This window comes from Hyla sarda, chromosome 9 (genome assembly GCF_029499605.1).
Source record: "Hyla sarda isolate aHylSar1 chromosome 9, aHylSar1.hap1, whole genome shotgun sequence".
NCBI lineage: Eukaryota > Metazoa > Chordata > Amphibia > Anura > Hylidae > Hyla > Hyla sarda.
In genome coordinates, this window is record NC_079197.1 from 66798878 (window position 1) to 66819156 (window position 20279).

The 20279-nt window shown below is 44.9% G+C and overlaps 1 protein-coding gene across 10 annotated transcripts in view; it reads left to right on the forward strand.

Annotated features, from left to right (window-relative positions):
* Positions 1-20279, forward strand: part of LOC130290823 (diacylglycerol kinase eta-like) — a 1161394-nt gene that overhangs the window by 214431 nt on the left and 926684 nt on the right. For 9 of the 10 annotated variants that reach the window (XR_008847710.1, XM_056538928.1, XM_056538925.1 and 6 more), the window contains one exon: positions 12788-12898. The exons of the other annotated variant lie outside the window; for it this stretch is intronic. Coding sequence is in view for 7 of the 9 variants with exons in the window: in XM_056538928.1 (XP_056394903.1) it covers positions 12788-12898 (111 nt within the window). In the remaining 2 variants the exon portion in view is untranslated. The remainder of the gene's footprint in view (positions 1-12787; positions 12899-20279) is intronic. 10 annotated transcript variants of the gene reach the window in all.

The window sequence follows — 20279 nt, forward strand, 5'->3', positions numbered from 1 at the left end:
TGCGGAATTTTTTGTTTTCGTAGGTCTTTCTTTTTAAATGTAGTTATGTCTGAACCCATTTCTGTTTTTGGAAAAAAACAAGATTGTGGTTTACAGTCTGTCTGGATGTAATTTGACTTAATTGTTTCTCTTTCATTTGGATGTTTCGTGAAATACTTTTTTAAATACAGATTTCTAGCAAATTTTTCTATGCCTACATAGACATCAAATTTCTTCAGGGGATGAGTAGGTGTGAATTTTAAACCATTTTCTAAAAGAGTATTTTGTTATTTGGTGAGAATATGTTCACTCAAATTTATAATGGATGATACCGATGTCATTATTGCGTTTTTCCCTGTTTTTGTGGTGGTTGTGTCAATATTTCTATTTCGGGTTCTTCTAAGTGTAGCCTTTTTGTTGTTGTTTGGATTGAGTGATGGGATTGATGGGTTTCTGCTTGTATTATTTGAGTTTTTGGTTTTGATGTTGCTATGAATTGTGAGTTTTGATTTGTTGTCAGATGATTTGTGTGATGTGTTTTGATTGTATGTTCTCTTGGGAGTGTAGTGTTTGTGGTACGGTTGATAATTCTGGTATGATTGGTAATGTGGATATGGTCTCCTGTATGGTCTGTGGGGAGTGTGTGATGATTGCCATATGTTTGGTTTGTTGCGGCGGTTGCCAAACATTTTGGTTTGTTGTAGTGTGGGAGATGTTCCTTGATGTTCAGATCCTTCCCTAAAAAATCCCCTGATAACGGTGAGAATTTATTATGTGTAGGTATTGTAATAACTTCATTTTTATTGGATTCCCCTATAATAGTTGGGTCAGTTGTTTGCCATAGTAATTTTTTCGTTTTTCTATTTGTTATCTCCATCTCCAATTTATCCAATTTACTGCACAAGAATTCTTGCTGTTTTAGATATTCAGTATTCTGTTCAAATTAAGTTCTACCTTTAAACTATTAATCTCTAAATCATGTTGTTGTATTTGCTGCTCTCTCCTTTCAATAATTAATCTCATCAGGCCACGTGAGTATTCTCTCAATGTGTCATTCCATTTATGGTTAAATTCAGAATCTAAATCTCCTGCTGGAGTCTTTATTAATCGTAGTCCTTTAGGGACCATATTCATTTCTATTAAGTGGGATAGGCTTTTAACCTCCCACTGGTTTTTTAGTCTTTTGATCATAACAGTTTCTAATTTCCTAAAATTTTGGATGATTGACACATTGAGGTGATCACCCATCGGGGATTGACGAGAAGTTGCTTGTTCAATAAAAGTAAAATTATCAATAGATTTCTTTTTGTTTTCCAAATGTGACCATATATTCATTATGAGGTTTGGAGCACGTTCACACTATGGGTTTAGTAAATAGCAAAAATACAAAAATGTGTGCAGCTCACAAACCACAATCCGAGGATATAATTGGTTATATGCCGAAACCCAACGGTCAGAAATATAAATAATAGGCAAAATGTATAACCAATCCTCAAGGATCTTACCCCAAAAGGTACATAATGATGTTCAAATAAAATATCATTGGATTGCTTTAGTTAACAGTTTTATCAAATACCGTATTTATCGGCGTATAACACACACTTTTTAGGCAAAAATTTTTAGCCTAAAGTCTATGTGCGTGTTATACGCCGATACACCCCCAGGAAAGGCAGGGGGAGAGAGGCCGTCGCTGCCCGCTTCTCTCCCCCTGCCTTTCCTGGGGTCTAGAGCCCTGCTGCCGTCCCTTCTCTCCCCCTAGCTATCGGCGCCACTGCCCGTTCTGTCCCCCTGACTGTCGGTGCCGGCGCCCCACTGCCAGCGCCGATAGCCAGGGGGAGAGAAGCGGCGCCGACAGCCAGGGGGAGAGAAGGGGCAGCGGCGCCGTGCAGCGCATAGCAACGACGCAGGGGACGCACGCCGGAGGCCTGCAGCAGCGCGGATCCGACCCAGGTAATTATGCCACCGGGGATGGGGGAGGCAACGGGGCAGCGGCGCCAGCAATGGGTGCCGCTGCCCCTTCTCTCCCCCTGGCTGTCGGCGCCGCTTCTCTCCCCCTGGCTATCGGCGCCGGCAATGGGGCGCCGGCACCGATAGTCAGGGGGACAGAACGGGCAGCGGTGCCGATAGCCAGGGGGAGAGAAGGGCCAGCAGCAGGGCTCTAGACCCCAGGAAAGGCAGGGGAGAGAAGCGGGCAGCAACGGCCTCTCTCCCCCTGCCTTTCCTGGGGGTATATCGGGGTATACACGCGCACACACGCACCCTCATTTTACCATGGATTTTTGGGTAAAAAACTTTTTTTACCCAAATATCCTTGGTAAAATGAGGGTGCGTGTTATAGGCCGGTGCGTGGTATACCCCGATAAATACGGTATATAAAATTGCATGTATAAAATAAATTGCACTATATAATACTCTGGCCCAAATTTAATATAAAGGGTGAGAAAAACCACTGGGCCCTAGTGGTAAAAAAATCCCTGTATGAAAGGTCAGAAAATGTAATGTCCAGTACTCTAGTGACCTTGTGATTTGAGTAAGGTCTATTAAATGGTTTCGGTCTAGGAGATTATTATGAGTCCTTTACTGGATGATTGATGTTAAAGTCTTTGCAGTGGATACTGTAGCAAATGTACCTGGTCTCCGTCTCCAATTTCGGCAAAATTTAGTATAATTCATTTAACACATGTCATGTTAAGTCATTTAACACATGTTTATTTTTATTCATTTTTATTCCATTTTATTCTACTGTATTTTATTTTTATATTTATTTTTATTTAATTTAATTATATTCTATATTATTATATCTTTTTTATTTTCATTGTCATTATTATTTTTATTTATTTTTCATTTCCCATATTTATACTTATATTTTTATAATTTATGATCACTCATATTACTTATATTTATCCACATGGATGAGACTTGTGTTATTTATGTAAGGTATATTCTCATGATCCAAGATATATATGTGAATTCAGTATACAGCCACAGCTGAAAATTATTAATTATTTTCACTTTATTTTATATGTTTGCGTATATCTATTATTATTTGTCTATATAGGGATTGTATTTATTTAGTTGTTAAGCTGCTCTCTCCTCTTTTAAAAACATTATTTTTTAAAAACATTATCATTTATTATTATTTTAGTATGTGAACTGAGCTATAAGTAACGCTATGTCCCAATGTGAATTGGGCCATAAACAATGTGAATCAGGCTACAATCCTCATTAGAGCATGTAGTCCAAGCCAGATATTAGTCCTGATCCATGAATAATTATATCCAAATGTGTACCACCATATAAAAATGACCCATAGGAAAAGCTTTAATATATGTTTGCTTTTAATCCCTACTGAAGAAGGGTTGTGCGTTATCTAGCAATAGAACCCTGAAACACTTCCGGACTTTCATTGTGCCTGCTACAACCTGAGCCTGAACCTGCTGGGGGAGATCCATCTGTCCACCCGCCCAGGACTCCATTCATTCACCACGAGGGACGCCATACCATCAAGCGCTACCCGCTTTGCAACAACAGCGCGGAGGCCACGGGAGACGCTTTGCCAAGCGCACCCTTGCAAGTATCCACTTTGTCAGCAGAGACGGCTTCTGCCAACGCTGCCGTTACGTGGTGAATGTAGAGGACACCGCATATAGAGTCCTACAGGAGCAGGTGAGATATAATACCAGCCGTGTTTCTATTTTGAGCTCAGTAAAGAGACTTTACCATTCAGACACAAGTAACAACATTTATGTTACAATATTTGCTACAGTATCCACTGCAAAGACTTAAACATCAATCATCCAGTAAAGGACTCATAATAATCCTCATAGACCGGAACCATTTAATAGACCTTACTCAAATCACAAGGTCACTAGAGTGCTGGACATTACATTTTCTGAACTTTCATACAGGTTTTTTTTTACCACTAGGGCCCAGTGGTTTTTCTCACCCTTTATATAAAAATTTGTGCCAGAGTATTATATAGTGCAATTAATTTTATACATGCAATTTTATATATTTAATAAAACTGTGAACTAAAGCAATCCTATTATATTTTATTTAAACATCATTATGTACCTTTTGGGGTAAGATCCTTGAGGATTGGTTATACATTTTGCTTATTATTTATATTTCTGGCCATTGGGTTTCGGCATATAACCAATTATATCCTCGGATTGTGGTTTGTGAGCTGCACACATTATTGTATTTTTTTTACAAATCTGTTTAACTTTCTGGCACCATTTTTTTTTCCATTGGAGTACCCCTTTAAGGTGAGTGAAGGATGGAGCCAAGATGGACTGGGTATCACAGACAGAGATCCCAAGTTGACATAAAAAGGAGGAGGATAGTTCAGTGTTTTTAGACGCTTGGTGTAGTTAAGGTTATTGGCATTGCCATCCCTCTAAGTACACCATAGCCTCAAGCGCACTGCACCCCCTATTCTATGGCAAATATTCATGTACATACTGGGCGGGAATAGGGGTGGGGCAAAGGTGGGGCCAGGGGTGGAGTCTTGCTGGGGGCCCTTGCTTTATTTGGTTGGCGGGCCTGAGTGGTGTCAGTCCGTCCCTGCATGTGACGTTACAGCTCTTTATACATCTATTCCCCATAATTTAGGATTTTCCTAGTGTAGGGACGGAAAATATAGATTTTATAAAGACAGGAGGCGAGTATCATTGCATAATCTTTCTTTAATAAGCTCAATAGCAGAAAGAAAAAGATGCATTTATTCATACAATACTGGAAGAAAAAAGATGCAGGTCACCTAGCAACCTGACCGCACCCCTTCCATATGTCAACCAATGATAACCGAACTTGCTCCATAAAACCACATTGAGGCTCCACCTCCTCCTCTTTCTTGACGCTCTGAATCCCATGGAAACCGGAACACCACAGAACTACGACCTACGGAACCCATAGAGACCGTATGACCACGGAGCAACCCGGAACCGAACAGGAACCGATCCTCTAGAACCGAAACTTGAAATCACCTTCCATGAAATGGAACCCAACGAACGCAGAACCGATCCGCCACTCACCATCCGTTAAACAGATACTTCAATAACCTAGAAATAATAGGGATGGGAAAAATAATAATAACACAATAAAAACAACAAGAAGAAGGGAGGGATGATACTCGCCTCCTGTCTTTATAAAATCTATATTTTCCATCACTACACTAGGAAAATCCTACATTTTATGGCAGACAGGAGGCTCATATCATTGCAAGTTCAAAGCATACATAATCATAACACAAACATAGATACATGACTTTTCGGCCTAAAATAAAATCGCCGAAACGTAGCCTCTGACGACCAGTCCGCCGCCTTCAAAATGTCCGAAAGCGAGCCTCCCGATTGTGTCATCTTGGTAACCATGGCACCCACCAAAGCCATAACTTGTTTAACCCATCGAGCCAACGACGGAGAAGAGACCGGGCGATGGGGAGGGCAAAACAAAATTAACAATTGAGAAAACCGCGGAGACCTAACCACCGCTGTTTTAAGCTCATAGGCCTTTAAACAACGCACTACACAAAGTTTGGGATGAGAGGAAAAAACTGGATAAAACGCAGAACGTAAATCCGTCTTAGTACGTCTAGCGATGGTAAATTGAACACCCTAAGCAGTAAACTGTAACCTCGAAATGACCAATGCCCGTACGTCGGAAACGCGTTTAATGGACACCAGACATAACAACATAGTCAGTTTGAAGGACAAACATTTTAACGACAAGACATCGTTGTCCTCCCACGTTGAGAACATATTGAGAATCAACGATACATCCCACGTGGCCACATAACGCGGACCCGGAGGACGTTTAAAACGTATCCCCCTGAGGAGATGACAAACCAAAGTATGTTGACCTACCGCCATATATGGGGATATGCTGAGCAGAAATGGCTGACCTGTACACATTAATAGTTCTATAGGCCTTGCCATCCTGAAAGGCTTCTGACAAAAAATTCAAGATTCCAGACTCAGAGGCATGAACGGGATCCATTTGCCGTTCTGAGCACCAATGAACCCATAATCCCCAGGCAGATTGGTAAGCCGATCTGGTACCTTGAGCCCATGCCTTGCAAATCAGGTCTCTAGCTGTCCGTGAAATGTCGCAATTCAGATCGGCTGACCTCATATCAGCCAAGCCACTAACGGTAATTGCCCCGACAATATCAAGGGATGAAATTCTCCTGTCGGTCCCGACAGAGCCGAAGGGAACAACGGACATAGCCTCGGATAGTCTACGGTCATCCCCAAAACCTGAGGAAACCACAACTGGGTTGGTCACCACGGGGTGATTAGAACCAACGTCGACCTTTGCGACATCGTGTACCAAAGCACCCTGGGTATGAGTGCAAATGGGTAAACGCATATAACGTTCCCTGAGGCCAGATTTGAAGGAAGGCATCCGTTGCTTCCGCCTCCGGATCTGGTCTCCAACTGAAAAACCGGGGCAACTGGCGATTGAGCCTCGTTGCAAACAGGTCCAGAAGCAGTGGACCCCATAGTACCTGAAAGGCCCGAAAAATGGACGGGTGAAGACGCCAATCGCTGCCGTCCACCAGATGTCTGGAATTCCAATCCGCTACCGAATTGGATATTCACGGGAGATACTCCGCCTGGATGACAATGTTCCTTTCCAGGCAAAAGAGCCAAAAATCCTTCACCAATTCCCCCCAGGCGATTGATATACTGGACTGCCGAGATGTTGTCCATCCGGAGTAGTATACAACAATCCCTCCTGTGAGCAGCAAAGCTCTTGAGGGCAAACAAACCCGCCAGAAGTTCCAGACAGTTGATGTGCAACTGAGACTCCTCTGACGACCATTTCCCTCCTGTGGTGGATGACCCGCACCTGGCACCCCAGCAGTTAAGGCTGGCGTCCGATTCGATAATCAAATCTGGTTTGGAATTGAAGATCGTTCTTCCATTCCATTCCTGGACATGTCGCAGCCACCACAACAGTTCCTCACGAGCGTCCTCCGACAACGGAATCTGATCCGCATAAGACAAGCACTCTGCAAGATGTTTGGTCTTCAATCTCTGAAGCGCCCTGTAATGCAGGGGCACCGGAAAAATTGCTTGGACAGAAGCAGACAATAGGCCCACGATCTGAGCCACAGCACGCAATGACACCCGCTCTTTGCAGAGTAACACCCATATTTCCTTGCGAAGCAATATCAGCTTCTTGTTTGGCAGACTCATCGTCGCCTCTCGAGTGTTTACAACAAAACCCCAAAACTCCATGTCCCGAGCAGGAACCAACACGGATATGGGGAAATTGATGAGAAAACCCAATTCTGTCAGTAGATCGGTGGTCCATGCCACATGAAGTAATGCTTGCCGTTCTGACTGCGCCATGATCAATATATCGTCGAGATATATGATCAAGCGGACTCCCCGGCTCCGCAAAACCGCCATGACCGGCCTCAGGAGTTTGGTGAAACACCACGGAGCTGATGAGAGGCCGAATGGGAGGCAAGAGAACTCCCATTTCCGACCCTCCCACACGAACTGTAGGAATTGACGGGAGGAGTGGTGGATTGGTACCGTGAGGTACGCATCCTTTAGATCTATTTTCGTGAGCCAATCTCCCGGGAAGAACAAATCCCTGAGCAGGTGAATGCCTTTCATCTTGAAGTGGCGATATAACACACACTCGTTGTGGTGTCTTAGATTTATAACCGGTCGATGCCCGCCGTCTTTCTTCTTTACTAAGAAGAGGTTGCTCACGAACCCTGGCTTGGCCAGATCCACCGGTATTATTTGGCATATAAAACGAAAGTATTGTCCAACACCAGGATGTGGATAAAAATGGGTTTCTTTATTCAATGAAGACAGCTACATACATGAAATCTCTGACGCGTTTCACGCTTTCGCGTGACTCTATGACTAAGCACGAAAGCGTGAAACGCGTCAGAGATTTCATGTATGTAGCTGTCTTCATTGAATAAAGAAACCCGTTTTTATCCACATCCTGGTGCTGGACAATAATTTCGTTTTGTCTGCTATTTGAAGCCGGAGGCGGGACTGGTGGATCCGCGCACAGAAGGTGTGTGATTTCTGGGTGAGCGATCAATGCTTTCTCCTTCTCTTTATTTGGCATGTAACTCTTCTATTTCCCTTCGAATAACAGCGATATCGTCGTCGGAAAACTGAATCCTTCTCAGCCATGTCTCTTGAGCCGGAGGAATCCCGAATTCTATGACATATTCCACCACAGCCTGTAGGACCCAAGGATCCAACGTAATCCGGGACCAGGCGTGGATAAAAATCTCAACCTGCCCCCCACCGGGATATTCTGCAGTAACGGAACATCCACGTGCACTGCCCCTGGCCCTCCAGGGCCGACCCCGAGTTGTGAAGAAAGGGGATGTGACCACTGGTGCTGGAACCGTTTGCAGCTGAGGCCTCTCATGGACATAGTGGACTGGTGGAAGGTCTGGCGTATGGTCTCTGATAAGCGCTACGGCCGGAAGGGCGACCCTTGCCCCTTCCAGCCTTTCCGAAAACATTGGTCTGGGACTTCTTTAAGGACGTCTGGGCCTTGTCCAGACTAGAGAACAAGCCCACGAACTTATTGATATTTTTTATCAACGAGTCACCAAACAATAGTCCCTCCGCAGCTGGACCAGGTTCCTCCGTGGCCAGATGTGTTAACTGCGGGTCAAGGCGCATAAGTATGGAACGTCTGTGCTCCACTGAAAGGGCAGAATTAGTATTGCCCAACAGGCAAACAGCCCTCAGAGCCCAACCTCTGAGGACCCCGGCATCAACCGGTTCTCCCGAAGCCACAGCGTGTTCGGAAAGGAGGTCCAACAATTTATCCTGGACCGCTTTAAAAGACCTATCAATACCCTTCTTAGGGTTCTTCCCGGACTTCAGCATATACTTGATCAAAATGGGATCAAGTTCCGGAGTGTCTGCAACCTTATGTGCGACTGAGGGGCGCCGGCATTCAGAGCGAAGCTTGCTCCTATTGCCCTTCTCAAGAGGTTTGCGCAGACGCGCCTCAATATATTTCGCCACCTGGGGCATGGGGGTCCACTCCCCTGACCTTGGGTGAGTGATGGATTCTGGGTTAAAAAACTGAATGCCTTGTGAATCCAGCACTGCATCCGGAGAAACCTCATCCAAAGGACCAGAGGCAGGACGGGTCTCATTCTCCACCTCATAGCTCTCCTCCTGCTCACTGCAGATAGAGGGGTCAGCAGAGTCGAGCAAAACCGCATCGGATTCCGCTTCCGACTCATCATTGAATGAGTCTGGTTTGGTCCGCTTCGTGGAACAAGAAACCTGGCCATCTCCATCATCCTCCCGGGAGGAGGGTCGAACACCCGTAATCGGGTTGCCGCCCTTGGACAAAGGGTCAGCTGCAATGTTTACATAATCTCCTGAACTACAAGGAACCACAGGAGAGGTCAGTATATCGGAACAGTGGTGTCTCTTCTGGTCCGATTTCCCGGGTCTCTTGGAGCTAGAAGCCCGATCCGGGATTAGCGGATCCCCCTGAGGAACCGCAGACGCCAGAGGCGCATCAGCCCGAGAAGTGCCCATGGCCAGCGAAACCGCTTTAGTGATGGACTCATTAAGGCAGGCCACAGCGGAGGTCATGGCCGATTGGACCAATACATTGACCAGCTGATGGATTTGGTCTGCGGACATGTGTCCGGTGCTGGGGTCATCCCCCAAGGTCATTTCCACTTTGTCGGCAGACATAGTCTCAAAGTAAACTATAGATAGATAAATGGGCAGTAATCTGCAAGAAAAAACACAGGGCTGTGGAGACAGAAAAAACAACAGCAATAAGTATACTGAGTACAAACAGCTAAAGGGTTAAAGAAACTGTGTTATACACATAGAGTGATTTGCACTAGAAAGGGTAAAGGGTACACAAACTACGCTACAATGAGTCACTGACTGTCCTCCAGCTGCTACAGCCCAACAGTCACGCCAGCAGCGCAGGCCAGGCTATTAGTATCGCAGCCTGGATGTAGCAAACAAGAGACCAACAGGGGTCCATCCCCACAACTGCACTCTGACAGCAGCCCTGCAGAATATATGCGCAGGGGGCTGATCAGACGCACAGCAGATGAAAGCCGCTCCGAGACGAAGCACGGGCCGGCCGCAGTGGAGAGAGAGAAGTCTCGCGGGACTAGACGCTCCCGCGCATGCGCGCGGACCCCGAGTTGACAGCGAGAGGAAGAAGAAGGGCTGACGTCACCGATAATCACGGCGCCCGCCCGAGAACACTGAGAGGGGCCGAACCCCCAGAGGGAAAACGCAGGACAGCCAGGTAAGATATAAAGGCACAGTAGAACCAGAGGAGGTAAAGAGGAAGACACCTCCCTGGACAAAAATGGAGGAAGACTAGAAAGGGACAGTTATAAGCCAAGAACAGAAAGCCATGATGAATGGGGACCGGTGTATGGAGTATCTACACCGAGTCACAAAGTAGAATAAAATATAGTAAATAGCTGCAGGGAGAGCCCTATAATAATATAAGGGTACCCTGCAAGACAGACTACTAGGGAAAATAGATATAATCTGAGTCACTGAAAGCCTTAAGATAGCAGAACTGGTACTTATCTGTGAACGCTGCTACTGAGCAGAAAGAAAGAGGAGGAGGTGGAGCCTCAATGTGGTTTTATGGAGCAAGTTCGGTTATCATTGGTTGACATATGGAAGGGGTGCGGTCAGGTTGCTAGGTGACCTGCATCTTTTTTTCTTCCAGTATTGTATGAATAAATGCATCTTTTTCTTTCTGCTATTGAGTTTATTAAAGAAAGATAATGCAATGATATGAGCCTCCTGTCTTTATAAAACCATGCCATTACTGCCATAGCTCACCATCTGAACAAATACAGTACCTATGATAATGATCTTAAGGAATACATATTACAAGTTTTGCAGCATGCAGGGATATCAGAAAAAGATTACATGCCAGGGGATACGGGTCACATTCGATAGGAAGAGCTGAGGGCATCGTGAACTCTAACCCTGAAGGCCACTATCTCAAAGTTTGTAATGATAAAAAACAAAATGAACAATATATTCCTACTTTTTCTACCACTTTCTCAAGACAGTTTAATAATATTTGTGACATAATTAACAAACATTTATCCCTTTTGAGGTCTGGTGAGGTCATGAGCCAAATATTGGATAAAGGCATAAGAATTATTCCCCGGAGAGCACGCACACTACAGAACCAGCTGTCACCTAGTGAATTTCATCATTCAAATGCAAGTGACACTTGGCTCTCTAAATTATAAATGTGGTCATTCTAGGTGTGGAACCTGTAAATACATAACAAATTCTACCATATTTTCCTCTTGTAAAAGATGTCAACAATTTAATATAAAAACTTTTATAAATTGTCAATCGTCACATGTAATATACACCATAATTTGCCTTTTTTGTAGTGCAATCTACAATATGTGGGTTGCACTACAAGGACACTTAAAACCAGAATTCAAGAATATATGTACCTACCAAATACTGATAGAAGTGCAACTAGATCGTTGTCAATGTTCACGAAGCATGTCATGGAGGTACACTCAGGAATTATATCACTATGTAATGTATCCGGTATAGAAAAGGTGCGGCCACCCCGAAGAGGAGGGGATTGAAACAAACAAATGTTCAAACATGAAGCATTTTGGATACTTGACCTGGAGAGCCGCTATCTCTCTGGTTTGAATCACAGAATGATCTGTCTTCAAGTTACTGTCTTCTCAGGTTTGGATCAAACTGCATATGTTTTTAATATATTTTGGCATTGGGTATGGCCTATATGCTTGCAATTACATGTTTCGATTTATGAAAGGATGCACATATATATTTTTACCTGTTTGCTCTCCATCTGCAATTATATTAGTAGTCATCTTATGTTTTCTCCATCCAGAATAGAGTATAGGTTATGATGGCGGGTCACATTTATACCAGACATTGTGTCCGAAGTATGTGCCATGAGTAACACTTGTTAACGAGTCGAAACATGCTGGTGTTTGTTTGTGCTTTTACTTTTTGTTATATTCACATTTTTCCACATGTATGCTTTTAATATATATTTAATTAAAGTTGGGTTTTATTCATCTATTGGGAGCCGGATATCCGCTGGTTTATGTTTTGCCTTACTTTATATCCAGTATTACAGTCATACAGTCTTTCAGCCTCTAAGTTTAAAAATAATGTGTTCATCCACTGACAGCAAAGTACTTGAAGATGTTGAGAAATTCTTATACAAAGATAGAAATGTATCAATCCTGAAGCAAAGAAAAAAGTAGAGACAACCTATAAGTTTTCTGATGCCTTTCTAAAATGAAAGTAACTACCAAATTGTTTTCCACTTGAATTGTCAATTAAGGGTACATACACTTGCACATTTTCTGCTGTAGATCTGCTACAGATTTGCTGTAGCAGATTTTGCTATCCATTGAAGTCAATGGGCAGCAAAATCTGCAGCAGCAAATCTGATGTAGATCTGCAGCAAAAATATGCATGTGTAAACGTACCCTAAAAAGGTATTCCAGGATTTAACTTTTTTTTCCTATAATGCTGGGGTAGCGTCCCCTGCAGGTCGCGTTGTGGACCCTTGCTGATCACGTTGACACTTCGGAACTGGACATTGCATCTGTCCTTTCTCAGCCAGTTGCACCTCTTTTTCTGCTGTATATATTTTTTTTTAAGTAAAAATTATACTGTACATCTGACATATGGTACAAATGTGATTTGATTCTTAATATGTTAGTATTATTTATGCCATTTTTAACCACATCTAAACTGAATTTGTTTGTCCTTTTTTGTAGAAAAGTGTAAAGGAAGGAATTCTCCTGAAACAGACCAGCTCATTTCAAAGATGGAAGAGACGCTATTTTAAACTCAGAGGGCGTACATTGTACTATGCCAAGGACTCAAAGGTGAAAAACTCTAAAAATCTTTTTTTAGTTTTAGATGTATGAAAATATTAGAATATTGAAATAATCTACAGTCTTCAATGTTAAAAGACTTTACTTATACATTAGATTAAGTGCATAGGTAATAGGAAAGGTCACACAAGCCAGCACGTAGAAGACAAAATCAGTATGCTAAAAGGATAAACCCAAAAACAAGCCAAAGGGTCAAACCAAGAGAGTAACATCAGGTCAAAAATGGCAGACAAAGTCAGGGAATTTGGCAGATGGTCAGGATACCAGAGTACTGAGAAAAGCTGAGTACTTTAGAAATGCTAGTAATAGCTGTAAAAAGACGTATCAATGGAAACTGTGGCCTGCAGATGCATGTGACACTGAGAATCATGTGACACTGGCAAAAGTTCTTATTGGCGGATTACACTTGTTGCCCTGATGACCAGGAGACCATACCTAGTGTGGAAGCTTGTTTGGGTAAGTTCCTGACAACCTGAGAGGGCTTGTCAGCATGACTATCATGAAACTCTATGATCAGTTTATCCGCATGTAGATCCTTAAAGTGGTGCTCTGGGAAAGTTAAGAAAAATAAAAATTCCCCAAAGTCACCAAAATACCTGTTCTGTGTCCATTGTAGTTATCCATATGGTTTGGCAGCTCTTGTGGCCCCTGTTGTATCCTAAATATTATTACTTCGCTTGCAGTCCAGACTACAACTCAGAGAAGTCCGTTCAGCTCTGTGTAATGGCTTCCAGCCAATTGCTTTCACTTTCTATGCGCATGCTGTGTTGTTGTCAGCAGCACACACTACATGGGGGAGATTTATCAAGAAATGTCTATTTTAGATCTAATTTCCACCTTTTTTTGTGTCTATACTTTGACTAGCGTGCACCTTATTCATCAATAATGCGCAGCGTATTCATGAATAAAGCGCAGCTCTCCTTTAGCTTGAAAAGTTGTCTAACATACACCTTTTCTAAAAGAGAGTCAGACCAACAACCAGAGGCCTGGGTTCTCAACCTGTGGTACACGTACCCATAGATGTGCACCATGGGTTGAGCGTTGGTATGCGAAAGCGCCGACAAATACTGGCCATACACTGGCAAGTACTTGTCAGTGCATAGCTGGGCAAACCTACAGCTGCTGCAAAACTACAATTCTCAGCATGCAGTGACAGAAGGGCATGCTGGGGGTTGTAGTTATGCAACAGCTGGAGGCACACTGGTTGCAAAACACAGAGTTTGTTACATAACTCAGTGTTTCCCAACCCGTGTGCCTCAAGCTGTTGCAAAACTAAAACTCCCAGCATGCATGGTCTGTCAGCTGGAGGCACATGGGTTGGGAAACACTGAGTTAGAAAACAGATAATGTTTCCCAGACAGTGTGCCTCCAGTTGTTGCAAAACTACAACTCCCAGCATGTCCAGACAGCCGAAGGACATGCTGGGAGTTGTAGTTTTGCAACAACTGGAGGAGAACAGATTGGGGACCACTGTGTAGTGGTCTCCAAACTGTGGCCCTCGAGATGTTGCAAAACTGCACCTCCAAGCATGCCCAGACTGCCTAAGCATGCTGGGAGTTGTAGTTCGGCAACATCTGCAGGGCCAGATGTTACAGAACTACAACTCCCAGCATGCCTGGACTGTCTGGGCATGCTGAGAGTTCCAGTTTTGCAACATCTGGAAGAAAACAGTTTGGAGACCACTGCACAGTGGTCTCCAAACTGTGGCCCTCCAGATGTTGCAAAACTACAACTCCCAGCATGTCCAGACAGCCAAAGCCTGTCTGGGCATGCTGGGAGTTGTAGTTTTGAAACTCCTAGAAGCAGCAGCGAAGATTAGTGACGAACTTCACTGCTGCCTCTGATGCTGACACCGACGCTGCCCCATTGCCTCCCCAGTTTTATAATTACCTGTTCCCGGGGCCCGCGCTACTTCTGGCTCCTGCGTCATCCTGCGTGCTGCACAGCGCAATGACGAGTGACATCCTCAACGCAACGTCACCGTCAGTGCACACAGTGACGGTGCAGGACGCCCCCAGAGCCTGAAATAGTGCGGACCCCGGGAACAGGTAATCATAAAACCGGGGATGGGGGAGGCAATGGGGCAGCGGCGGTGGTGGTGGTTGGACTAGGGAGGACCCCAGAATGGCAGGGGGAGAGAAGCGGGCGGCGGTCCACTGCTTCTGTGCTGCGGCAGCTGCAGGGGGGTGCAGCGGGGGCCCGGGCCCCTTACTGGAGTACTGGCTGGGCCCCACTGATGGCAGCCCTGGCTGCATACAAGGTGCTGATACTAGTATCAGGCCCTTGTATGCTAGTGTGCATGGGCTGCCTGACCGCGCTCCGATCTATAAGAACGGATCAGGTCGGTGACTGAGCACCGGCCCTGGATGTGCGAGATGTAGAACTTTTTGTCACGTCTACTGTGAGGTGGTGTAGCATAGCGACAAATAATTGTCATTTGCGTGAGAAATAGCGACTTTTCAGGAAAGTCTCAAAGAATAAATACGTGACCACTGCATGGTCATAAATAAAATGGTCTACATTTAGGCAGAAAAGGAAAAAGTATCTATACGTAAAGACGCTAGAAAGTCAATAAAAAGCCTGCTAGCGCCTGAATAGCGCAAAAAATAGACAAAATTGTCTAAAGGCAATGATAAATCTCCCCCCATGTCTTTACTTTTAAACTATCCTTTCCCCCCCCAGCAAAAAATCATGATATTCTCTGAATGGCAGCAGTCAGTGATAAGATCTACAGCAGGAAAAGAGCAGTGTTTTGTGCTGAGTTGTGCCTGAGAATCTTCACTGGGCTTCTCTGCAGGCAAGGTGCTCACACAGGGAGAGGGAGGGGGAGGGGAGGTGTGGCTGTGAAGCCAGAAATCATGTGGTGTTTGTCTTCCAGGAGGGTGGGGGCTAGTCTCACTGAAGGGTTTACACAAAGACAAGCAGGATCTGAGAATGATGTCTTTCTGCTGAAAGAGGGAAACTGCTCTATTTAGCTAATGAATGATATTTAGAGAAAAACATAGGTTGGTGAGAGGGAAAGGATAGGCTATGGATTTAGTTCCCCGAAGTACCCCTTTAACAGATACTCAGAATCTTTCTTCAGGTCTGTAACCTTTCCAATAGATTAAATATTGTAGAGCCATCTGAACTGTTCTACTGTTCAGGATTTTGAAAGGAGAACTGAGAAGGAGGTCTCCAAGAGATGCAACATATTTTTTCAACAGATACCTATGGAAAACATTGTTAATTAAAAGAAAATTTGAAAATACACACATTTCAAGCAGCTCACCCTACATGTGCCCAGCTACAGCACGGACTGGTGTGGACATCCACCAGTGTGGAAAATATAAATTTTAAAATAATAAATAAAAAAAAAAAAAAAAAAAAAACATAAAAAATAAAATAGAGCAAAATTTCGAGCCCAGTTCTTCAGATTAAATGTTTCTCTTTGTGTCAATCTGACATATACAGAACGTCAAGATACAGGTGACGCGTTTCAGTCAGAATATCCAATCTTAGTCATACAAAGACTTAAAGGAGTTATCCAGGAACAGAAAAACAGAGCTAATTTCTTTGAAAAACAGATCCAGGTCTGTACCCAGGTTGTGTGTGGTATTACAACTTGGCTCCATTCACTTCAATTGAACTGAGTAGAGATGAGCGAATTTTTGAAAAATTCGATTTGGCCAATCTGCTGAATTTTCCTAAAAAATTTGGTTCGGTCCGAATTTATACGCAGCGAATCGCTATTAAAAAGGGGGCTACAGAGAGCCTCAATAGGGGTGTAGAACACTTTGCCTTGTTGTAACACGCATAGGGAGTGTGCTGTGTTAGTGCAATAATACTGTTATTCAGTATGACATGCAGATTACAGGCGTCGCTATTAGAATCACTGCCTCACAGCGGCACAATGACAGAGCCTGGTAATTGGAATGAGCAATAGTGTATAATTGCTGCTGTGAAAAAGCTTGTACTTATATCTTAAAATCAAGGTGGCAGTCCGCCGCAAGGCCAGCTACTGCCTTTCCCAGCTCCTGCTTCTCAGTGCACCCCCATGCTCTGAGCCAGCTAATAGAGATGAGCGAATCGAAGTTGACGAACCCGAATTTGTTACGAATTTCATGAAAAATTCGATTTGCAACGAATGCGAATATCGTCACGATTCAATTGAGCGAATCGCTTCATTAAACTCCATTTTACAGCGTTCCAGGCTATTGGAGACCTAAGTTGGCGGATCCACATGTGAGTACATGGGGCAGGGGATTGTAGGAGGGTGGGAAACATCGGCGGGAATGAAGGTAGGCGGGCTGACCCTGAATCACATGTGAGATGCTGCCTATCAGTGTTCACTGACCCCTGTGATGTCACAGCCCCTATATAATCGGCGGCCATCTTGCCTCTCTTCATTTCATCTATGCACTCAAATGGAGAGGACGGGACTGTGTGTGTGTGAATAGCTCATACCACAGCGTTACACTGCAACTGCTAGTCACATCAGCATTAGGGAAAGGCAGGAGTGCAGAGTGCTGTGCTGTTACTCTGAGAAGGATCATTGATAGCTAAACCTCCTATTCACATTATTGAGCATTGCAACAGAGAGGGGCAGATAGCTGTCAGCTGCCTCATACAGATCTCCAAGCTGCCTGAACTTTCTGAAGCATCTTATCTCCTCATTTTTCAGCCCAATTGAGTTTATTTTTTTTTGCTCCACAAATCTTCTGCTGCTCAGAATTGTGTGACAGAGTGCAATTTAGGTTTTTTTTTGTGTGGTGCTGCACTGTTGGCTGCTACTGCTATTCAGAAATATGTGATTTTCCAGTGGACTGTAGTGCATTTGTACCATTTTGTACCTGTTAATCTGTCAAGGGGCTAGCTACATACTGTGCAAGTCCAAACAATAGTATTCACCGGCTGTTTTTTTTTTTTTATAGTTTTTTCTGCCTATAGTTACGCATATTACTGCCCTAGTCAGTGCATACCGCATAGGTACATCCAAGTATTGTACCATTTAGTACCTGTTAAGCTGTCAAGGTGCTCCATACCGTCAAAGTCCAAACAATAGTATCCACCAGCTGGTGTTTTACAAAAATACAGATTTTTTTTTCTGCGTATAGTTAGGCATATTACAGCCCTCATCAGTGCATACCGCATACGTACATCCAAGTATTGTACAATTTAGTACCTGTTAATCTGTCAAGGTACTCCATACCGTCAAAGTCCAAACAAAAGTATCCACCGGCTGGTGTTTTACAAAAATACAGATTTTTTCTGCTAATAGTTAGGCATATTACTGCCCTCATCAGTGCATACCGCATACGTACATCCAAGTATTGTACCATTTATGTCACGCCGTGCGCTCCGGATCCCGCTGCTTCCCCGGAGCGCTTGCGGCGTGCTTCTGTTTGCAGCGCTCCGGTTGGCACCGCTGACCGCGAGCACTGCTTCCTTGTTCTCGAAGGGGACGCAATCCGAGGTGCGGGACGTGCCTGCTCTCAGATTGCGTCCCATGTCTCTCACCCACCACGTCCTCCTTCACTGCCCTCCCGGCGCACGCGACCCCGCTCTCTAGGGTGCGCGCACGCCAGCTCTATGAAATTTAAAGGGCCAGTGCACCACTAATTGACTAATTGGTGCCTGGCCCAATCAGTTCAAAACATATAAAAACCCACTTGCCCTTCCTGACCTTGCCGAATCTTGTTGCCCTAGTGCCCTGAGAAAGCATTTGTGTATCCCAAGCCTGTGTATCCAGACCCTTGCCGTTGCCCCTGACTACGAATCATTGCTGCCTTCCCAGACCTTCTGCTACGTCCGACCTTGCTCTTGCCTTGTTCTTGTGTAATGCGCCTGTCTCAGCTGTCAGTGAGGTTGAGTCGCTATCGGGTGGAACGACCTGGGGGTTACCTGCCGCTGCAAGTCCATCCCGCTTTGCGGCGGGCTCTGGTGAAAACCAGTAACCCCTTAGATTCCGTTCCCCTGGTACGGCGCACGCCATCACCTCACTGACACAGAGGATCAACCTCCAGTGTCCTCTTCGCATACCAGTCCATATCCTGACAATTTAGTACCTGTTAATCTGTCAAGGTGTTCCATACCATCAAAGTCCAAACAATAGTATCCACCGGCTGGTGTTTTACAAAAATACAGATTTTTTTCTGCATATAGTTAGGCATATTACTGCCCTCATCAGTGCATACCGCATAGGTACATCCAAGTATTGTACCATTTACTACCTGTTAATCTGTCAAGGTGCTCAATACTGTCAAAGTCCAAACAATAGTATCCACCGGCTAGTGTTTTACAAAAATACAGAGTTTTATCTGCGTATAGTTACGCATATTACTGCCTACATCAGTGCATACCGCATAGGTACATCCAAGTATTGTACCATTTAGTACCTGTTAAAGTTGTACTCCGCCCCTAGACATCTTATTCCCTATCCAAAGGATAGGGGATAAGATGTCAGATCGACGGGGTCCCGCTGCTGGGGACCCCGGGGGACCGCTGCTGCAGCACCCCGCTATCATTACTGCGCAGAGCGAGATCGCTCTGCACGTAATGACGGTCAATACAGGGGCCGTAGCATCGTTTCGTCAAGGCTTTGCCCCTCGTGCTCCTGCCATAGACTTGCATTAAGGGGACGGGCCGTGATGTCATGAGGGGCGGAGCCATGACGTCACGCTGCTCCGGCCCCTGTATCGCCCGTCATTACGCACAGAGCGAACTCGCTCTGTGTAGTAATGATGGCGGGGTGCCGCAGCGACGATCCCCGGGGTCCCCAGCAGTGGGACCCGGCGATCTGACATGTTATCCCCTATCCTTTGGATAGGGGATAAGATGCCAGGGGCGGAGTACCCCTTTAATCTGTCAAGGTGCTGTTACGCTGAGCGCTCCGGGTCCCTGCTCCTCCCCGGAGCACTCACGGCGTTCGTCTCTGTGTAGCGCCCCGGTCAGACCCGCTGACCGGGAGCGCTGCACTAGTATCACCGGCGGGTGAATTACCTTCGTCCTATGCTGTTCCCTCTCCTAGAGAAGTATCTTATGCTGTGGGTTCAGCTCCACTATTTACTGAGGGCAATCTAATAGAGGACAGTCAGCAGCTACTGGACAGCCAAGAAGGGGAGGAGACATGCGCCGCTTGCTCCGCTAGGTGGCCAAGTAGTGATGCGGAGAGTGATGTGGGAGGCGGTGTTGCAAGTGTTCAGGGTCCTGAAGCAGACAGTGTTGGGGAACCTGAGGAGGACATCAGTGACGTGCACACAACTGTTGATGATGATGATGAAGCCGATCGCAATTGGGAGCAGGGAGCAGAAGGGGCTTCATCATCAGGAGAAGAGAGTTGCAGGTTGCCCTTGAGGCAGCAAGGCGGTAGCATGTTTGGCAGTCAGCGTGG